General features: G+C 45.3%; 1 protein-coding gene across 2 annotated transcripts in view; it reads left to right on the plus strand.

Annotated features, from left to right (window-relative positions):
• Positions 1-8,514, plus strand: part of ADGRV1 (adhesion G protein-coupled receptor V1) — a 287,686-nt gene extending 279,172 nt beyond the window's left edge. For both annotated transcript variants that reach the window (XM_082782584.1, XM_082782585.1), the window contains exon 90: positions 8,103-8,514. In XM_082782584.1, the coding sequence (XP_082638710.1) occupies positions 8,103-8,221 (119 nt within the window). In that variant the 3' untranslated portion in view covers positions 8,222-8,514. The remainder of the gene's footprint in view (positions 1-8,102) is intronic.
• Positions 8,515-8,718: the final 204 nt, after the last annotated feature.

Raw genomic sequence — 8,718 nt, forward strand, 5'->3', positions numbered from 1 at the left:
GCTAGCCCAAGCCCCCCCCCTGTAGGCATGGGTGAAATACCAGAGGACAGCCTCACCAAGCTATTGAGCCCCCGGGATTCTTGCAAGGGGCAACACTGAGGTATTGTCTAAATCAGCAGGTTAAGCACTCCGATACTTTACCAGTAATTCCCCTCAGTGACAGCACTGAAAACAGTCAAACTGGGTGGAGGACTGGGAATGATAATGAAGAGAGCTTTATTCAGCACATTCACAAGGCTTTATCGCTTAGGCCAGCCTCCATAGCAGAAAACTCTTCAAATGATGAAAATAACTGGATTATTCATAACTGGGCTAGAGCTGGGAAATAAGATAGTAACAAAATTTGTGTTTTACGTATTGATTTTCCTGGACACTTTGCAGGTCACTCATACTCTGCTATGCAGTTAAAGATTTGGGGCAAGACTTGCTTAAATCTGGGTGCATAACCTTACAGGTGCAAACCTGGTTTTACATACCAAAGTGATAGCTTTCAGTTTTATACGCCTTTCAGGATATTGTGACAGAAACTAGGGGATTCACAGGATGTTAACAACATAGCAAGCCACTCAAATTCAGCACTCCCACTGCTTCACACGGTGGTTAGTACTGAGGCAGGCAGTTGACATCAGCCGCCCTATTCACTGGGGTAAATGCTGTGCACGGTGAAAGGCTGAATCTTAAATCATGAAGAGCAAACTAGTCAACAACAGTAGTTAAAAGGCATGGTTAACATAACTCACCACAACTTTTTTTAGCATCTGATAATTTTTTAATAAAACTTCAAGCTCCACCCCAACTTCATTTGGTTTTGATCCTTCTAAAAGAAGTAGGTTTAGAACCTTCTTTTTTTTTTTTTTTCCTAACTTTTACTATTATCTTCTTTAATATTTATATTGGTATTATAATTTGTTCTTGTGAGGCTTTTGAAGCTCTTAAGATTTGAAGTGGAGACCTCAGGGCACAATCTGAGGAAAACACTTCTGTTTACATTACTCGTTCAGCTAGAACCTGTCCCTTTTGCCCCAGTGCCTATTCTTGCACCAAAACTGTGTCCCTAGTGATGTTACAGGGCAAAAAAAAAGACTGTATCTAAGCAAAACCAGTTACCTCAGCTAGTTCCATCCCTACATACGTTCGAACAAGCTGAACCGAGAAGATACTGAGGTTAGAGCAGCTTTAACCACCAAGTAAATGTTTATCAGCTACAGCCTTAGATACAAGCTGCTTCTCAACACGTGCTTTAAAAACACAAACCTGTGAGTTTCTCTGAAACTGGAAATCATACTTGTGTTTTGCTATTACTAGTCAAACCTGCCCTCAAGCTCAGTTCAGTGCATGTCCAAGGGATCGAGGTGCTTCTGGTGGCAGCGGGCAGGAGACGGCATGGAAGCAATGAGAAGGGATAAGAGGATAAGGGATAAGGGAAGAGGGATTTCTGTGTTTCAGCATGGGTTTATGCTGTTAGGGCATTCACGGAGCGTGGTCTGAAGGGAATTTATGCTGTGGTTTAAGCTCACAGCCACTGCTGGGAGCCTGCCCCCGACCCCCCGGCTGCACATTTCTCCTTCCTCTCTTGTGTCGCTATTTGTTCTCACACGAAACCGCAGTGACTCAGGTCACAGAGTTCTGCTCTTCCTTTTCCTCTCCCTCTCCTTCCTCTCCCCCACCCTCTTCCTCTCCCCGGGCCACCCCACGGTCGGCCTGCTGCCTCTGCTCAGAGCACCAGCCCCAGCCCCATCACAGGTCAGAGGTGTCCTGCCTGGACTGCTCCTCCACCTCGTTAGGCTGTGCTTAATTGCAGCTGAGAATTCCTTATCTGAAAGCAGGCGAGCTCCTGGAGGAGCAGGGATGGGCACTTTTGCACCACATTAGCTGTTTTTAACACTCCTCACCCAACTCAGCCTGAGCAGTGCTCGGGTATTAGCTCCCACTCCTGAGGCTGGCTGAGGATCAGCGCTGATTAGCAGAGAGATGTGCAGAAATGTCTTTCTGCCTTCCTGTCCTTTCTGCTCGTGCAGTGCCGAGCTGTCTGAAGGCTCCTTTAATTTATGCTCACTGTTAATCTGGCAGCTCGGATCAGTGTGAATGAGGGCATAATCGCAGATCTGTTTTGCTGTCAGCAAAGCTAAAATCTCCTTCCCAGTCCTCCTGCCCCACCCTTGCCTGCAGCTGGCCACACTTGGTGGTACTGATAAAGGGTGGCTGAAATGATGCAGCTGGAAAAAATATAATCAAAGAAATCCCTCTGCACACCTTTCTCCTTCAACTTGCAGCTGTAATTTGCGGTTGGCAGCACAGCCCCACAAAGAGATGCAGTGGCACAGTTGGCCCAGCCGCTGAAGAGACATGTCACGGAACCGTGCACTTAGCCCTCCGTGCCATAATCATTAGCACTGGCCCAAATTACAGATTAACCTGAACGACGGGCTGGATCAGGTGAAGGCACACAACGGTGTCCCCAGCAGATGATGTGGACAGCAATATGCAGTCATGTACCCAGCTGTTACGCTAGCTTTATGCAAACCTTGTGTTACATGGCCATGGGATTTTTTATTTAGTGTAAGAAATCCAAAAGCTGGACTTCATAGGTCATAAAGCCTCGAGATGTCTTAGCAATTAATTACTCCTTTTCATCAAATATGTTCAAGTCTGTATAGGAATAAAGATTCATGATTCACTGTGGTTACTATATCACCTCAGCCCTTATACTCTGGGAATCCTTTGCTAAAGCTTATTTATTTATTTATTCACCTATCTATCTATTTATTTATTTATTTCCTGGATGGTTGTTAGTTTGGTTTAAATGATTTATTATATTTCATGTATGGCTTCAATCATGTATGAAAGGCTTAGCTTCTACTGAGAAGGATAATTATTTGCTAGTTAGACACTGCTAATTGCACTAGTTAACTCTGAAAGCGCTGTTATTTTGGACTAGGTTTCATTTTACCTGATTTCTTTCACAAGGTCTATACTGATAGGCAGTTTAATGAGACCGTTTTCTCTCAGGTTGTCTCAGAGTGGTGTGTTGCAGACATCTGTAGGCTAAAGCCGGCTATTCCCCGTGATTCCCTGGGGAACTTGGTGTTGGTTAGGTCTGGGGAGTTAAAAACTGAACCAACAAATTAAACACAGATGGAATCTGTCCCCAGTCAGCAAGCTGTCCATCAGCTTTACTCCAAAGCATAAACACCATGAATGCACAATAGCTTTGCTGGGCTCTCAGCTTCCATCCACGTTCCCACCTACCACAAATGCTCCCGTTCCCCACCGCCAGCGATGCATAAAACCAAATCTTTCCTTTGGGCGAGATGTGAAGGCAAAGTGTGGCAAACCTGGAGCTGAGAGCACTAGCTGGGCACGTGGTAATTTCCAAATGGGCATTGGACAGTATCAATGGGGTATTGCCACCTCTGTAATCTCAGTGTGTTTTTGCTCCAAGAGAAGGCATGCGAGATAAATTTTCAATAAACGTTCTACACCATGTGAATACCTGGAAAAATCTACCATATAAATTTGAAAAAAAAGCACGCATATAGGCATTTATGGTAATAATGATGCGATACAAATCAGCTCACAATTTTCAGTTTCATAGAGCCGGGGCTCCAAAGTCAGCTTTTTTTTTTTTTTTTTTTTTTTTTTTTTTTTTAGCTTTGGTGTTAAGTACCTGGTTTAAGAACCAAGCATCTCGTGTTGGGTATCCTGGGTTAGAGAAAACTCTGAAATTTTCAAATTCTGCAAGATGCTCAGTGGCACATCCATGACACTGTCACAGAGCAGATGAACTGCAGACAGTGGCAGAATGCCAGGTTCTTGCTCTGCTGTACCAACCTGTGTCATTTCTGTGTCGAAAGGGTCACTGCACAGCAAAAGGGAAGAGAGGGTGGCCAGGCTGCACATTCATTCACTTCTCATTTGTGATGTGAAGGCTCACAAATATGCTGGCAGTTAGGTACTGAGCATGACTGCACAGAAAGCATTTTTAGCCCAATCTGAACTTCACTCTCAGAATTACAGGTTCCTGTTGGTGTCATCTCTGCAAAGTCCAAACCCTAAATGAAGTAATAATCATGGCGCTGTCGTGGTTCCGCTCGAGTGGGCAGCCGAGCTCCACCACAGCCGCTCTCTCACTCCCCCTCCTCAAAGAGGAATGGGGAGAAAATATGTGAAAAGGGCTCAAGGATTGAGATAAGGACGAGAAAATCATGCAATAATTATTGTAACGGGCAAAACAGACTCGGCATAAGGAGATAGTAAGATTTATTGCCTACAACTAACAAGCGAGAGAAGTGAGAAAACAAAGGAAAAAAAAAAAAACAAAAGCACCTTCCCCCCCCATCCACCCTCTTCCACCTCCTCCCCCCGAGCGGCGCAGGGGAACGGGGAATGGGGGTTATGGTCAGTCTACAGCACTTCTTCTCTGCCGCTCCTTCTCGGTCACTCTCGTCCCCTGTGCTGTGGGGTCCCACCCACGGGATGCAGTCCTTGATGAACTGATCCGGCGTGGGCTTCCCACAGGCAGCAGCTCTTCCAGAACTGCTCCAGATATGGGTCCGTACCACGGGGTCCATCCCTCAGGAGAAAAATGCTCCAACCTGGCTCCCCTACGGGCAGCAGCTCCTGCCAGATCACCTGCTCCTGCGTGGGCTCCTCTCCACGGGCTACAGGTCCGGCCCGGAATCTGCTCCGGCAGGGGTCTTCCACAGGCGGCAGCCTCCGTCGGTGCAGGGCCACCTGCTCCACCGTGGTCTCCTCCACGGGCTGCAGCGTGGAACCCTGCTGCACCGTGGTACTCCATGGGCTGCAGGGGGACATCCTGCTTCACCATGGTCCTCACCACAGGCCGCAGGGGACTTCTGCTCCGGCGCCTGGAGCACCTCTCCCCCTCCTTCTACACTGACCTTGGTGCAAGGCTGTTCTCCCACTCCCTTGACTCTCCCGGCTGCTGTGTGGCGCAGCGTTTTTTCCCTGTCTTAAATATGCTCTCACGGAGGCGCAAACAACATCGCTTATTGGCTCGGATCTGGAAAACAATGGGGCCCTTCCCAAACATGGGGCAGCTTCTAGATCTTTCTCACAGAAACCACCCCTATAGCCCCCTGCTACCAAAACCTTGCCACGTAAACCCACTACAGGCGCACGCAGAGAATTCCTTTCTAGCACATCTTATACATACAACATACTTGATGATTTATTCAGAAAACAAGATAGAAGTGCTTAGGAGAGGGAGAACTTCCCCCACAATATAACGACAGTAATTAAAAAACAAACTGCACCTCACTTGGAAGGTTTTAGTGAAAGTTTGGGATACATCTGAACACAAAAGGGCCAACAACTGGAGCTCAGCGCGCAGTGGCATGCACTGATGAAGTCTTTTCACCAGTAGATGTCACCGGAGGGACCTTGCTGATTTTGCAAAGCAAGCTGTGACTTTTCAATTTCTAGTTTGTCCTTTGGTACATAAAGGAAGGAAAAGAAAGGCCTCATTATTTCGTGTCTTTTCACGAAGTTGTTGCTTCACAACCCGGGGAGAAGCAGTACTCCCAGCTGCTCACCCACCACCCAGCGCCAGCATCTTGCAGGGAGCACGTGCATTTTTGGATAGGGTCGTGTTTAAATTCTGCTCTAATCTGAGAGCAAGCCAGACCTATGAACTCTGTGAAACTTCATCATGTAAACAGTCGTACCCTTCCCAGCCTGCCGACTGTTTGGTAGGCTGGTATCCTGGTTACATCTCAGCTCTTATTCCTAAAAAGGCTCCGCTCCTAAAAGTTTGCCTTCGGATCAGCCTCTGAACAAGCCTGCTGTAAACCCCAAGGAGCCTACTGCAGCCTCAGGTTTGCCAAGTCTCTCACAAAACCTCCTTAACAAACAAACAGAAAAAAAAAAAAAAAAAAATCCCCCTTGCTTTGCACAGAGCTTGCACATATGGCATTTAGGAATGTACGTGATACGATAGCAGATCAGTTTGGCACCTGATCTTTTTGTAATGACCAGCACAAGATCCTTGCAGATACCCCACACGGAATAAGTGCAGTACAGCTGCCAGCCAGACAAACATGTTTCCAACCCTGTTCAGCTCAGTGTTCACCTTAAAATCTGCAGCCTGGATGTTCATGGGCATATAAAAATAAGATTTTAAATAATACCATTTAAAATGTTTTCACCCATGCATTTTCCCCTTTCTGAAGCCTGTATCCTCTTTAGCCTAAATACATATTTTTGGTGAATTCCAATGTTGATGATGCAACATTACAATTGTTTTTTGTTTCTTCACACAAAGTATCTTTAGATCACAGTTATTATTACCTTGTCCTTCTGTCACCAAACAGCAAATACAGCAGTCAGATTTATCTTCTCTATTACACTCATGTTTCCGTTCTAAAACAAACAGTTTTGGAGAAGATAAGAAAAAAAACAAATACTTAGCTCATGCAATTGTTGTTTTTCCCAGGACTTTCAAACAGCTTTTAGTTATTAGAGCCAACGAAAAGGTTAAATACGCATGTAGATTTAAATGAGTAAGTATGTCTCAATCATGTTCAGTACATTTATTAACAAGAATTTTAATGATTCAGAGCCTAATCTGTTTGCCTTTATTATGCTGTTTGTCCACTGATGTCTCTTTACTCCTGTCATGCTCTGCCAGTAGCCGCTGGTCTCTAAAGAGCTAGGGTGACACAAAGCCAAGCTCAGGTCTCCTTGGGTGGATGCACATTCCCTGCATGTCCCGAGGACCACTGGTTGCTGGAGGTTGCTGTGCTGAGGATCTCTGCTAGCTCCAGGCTCTTTGCAGCACGCAGGGCTCCAGCCTGAGCTCCTGCATGGAGTGAGCACCCTCACGCCATCCCACCACTGACACCTCCTTTTCCTGACTCCTTTCCTACCTGGGAAGTGGTGGAAGAGAAGGTTGTAAGCAAAAACTTTCTGCTCGTGAAATTTTGGGGGTACAGAGCATTATGAGGTAGCTTCAGAAGTATACCAGACCCTTATCTTTTCTTCTGCCAAGCAAGCCCAAGCCTGGAATGTCAGCTGAGAGAGAAATAAGAGGGTCATTGTACAACTCACAGAAATTTCTGAAAATGTTGTTTTGGTATGAAAATGGAAATCATTGCCTCACTGGCACACTCTGCTGAAGGCTCTTGGAGCCAAATGTCATTCCTCTGCAAATCCCTTGAACCGAGGGTAGTCACAGATCTGCTTCTGCCCCAGGTGAAGAACTTCCCTACTTATTTGTAAGTGTCGTTGCTGGAAAACCATGTCTGACATCAGCCTGTCTTGAAATCGCCATGCCAGAGTACACCAACCTGTAGCTCTGAAGAAATGGAAAGCCCAGATCCTCTGAATGCTAACGCAACCCATTATTTTTGGGGGGTTCACTCTACAGCTCTGTAAAAATGCTCATTCCATAAAAAGAGTCTGTACTTCAAACTAATCAACCCAAGGGAAAAAAAAAAGTTCTGCTAGCTAGCAGAACTCCTGCAAGAAAAGGATGGAGAAGGTGTCCTCCTGAGGTCTCCTCCAGACATGTTTTGGGAGTTTCCATCGTCCAAAGCCCAGTATTCTCTTGCAGTAGAAGAAAAACACGATACACCAGCTTGTGCCAAATGTGGGTTTAAAGAATATTTAGTCAGCGTATTTTCTCATGTTGAAAATACAATCATATTAAAACAGCTGGAATTATAGTTTAACAGGGAAATTATATCATTAAAAGTCAATTCTTCATGAAAATATCCTTGGAAGCACCAGACTTTAACAGCCAGACCATGAACCCGGCCTAAACCAGGCCTTGATTTATGCCCTTGTGATTTCAAGGCAACCTCCAAAGTAGCTGTTGTGCCATTTACCGAGAGAATTAAAGTGACTGACAGCGGGATTGTGAAAAAAGTGTCTCTGGGTGGTACCAAGCCACGTCTGACAATGTTCTGAATTGCTGGCCGGTTGGAGAGAGCCTGCCACACTGTCGTGGGGTTTCAGTCAGTGATAAGAATAAAGCAAGAGGAGCCCCGTGACAGGACATGATATCACCATTTCTGTTTCAGGACCCCATCCTCACTGATTCTTATATTTACTTATTTCTTTTTTTGGTTTCTCTGTTTCAGGTGCCGGTCTCAGCGTCAGTGATAATGAATCCTGCCACGGCAGCCAGGATGGGGGCAGCATGGCAAACTCCCAGATTGTTGAGCTTAGGAGAATCCCCATAGCAGACACCCATCTCTAAATCCACTGCTTGCTTGTTCCCTTCCCTTCCCTTCCCTTCCCTCCCCCCTTTTTTTTTTTTAATTCAAGTCTCCGTATTTTTATATTTGTACTTCCCTTTGCACTAAAACACTCTGTAAAACTGTGTGGTAGAATGCTGTGAGCTGTACTGACTGCTTAACAAAGGATGTTTGAGCTTTTTTTTTGTATTTCAAAAAAAAATAAGCTGTAAATTTTTTACAGTGCGTATCAAAGATACAGTGGGGATCAACTTAGATTTGTATCTTGTAGTTAGATGACATTTTGTGAACTGTAGCTTTTTTAATTAACCTGAATGTGTAACACTGATTAATAAAAGCAATAGAGTCTGTTTGATATAAACACGTCTGTTATTTCTGCTGGCTGCTTGCGGAGCTGGAAGGTGATGCACACACCCTGTCGGACAGGAAAGCATTTTCACTGCACAGTTCTAAGTTTCCTACGCTGTACTGTTCCAGCTGGTTTCTGAGCACCCAAATC

This window comes from Aythya marila (genome assembly GCF_965140915.1).
Source record: "Aythya marila genome assembly, chromosome: Z".
NCBI lineage: Eukaryota > Metazoa > Chordata > Aves > Anseriformes > Anatidae > Aythya > Aythya marila.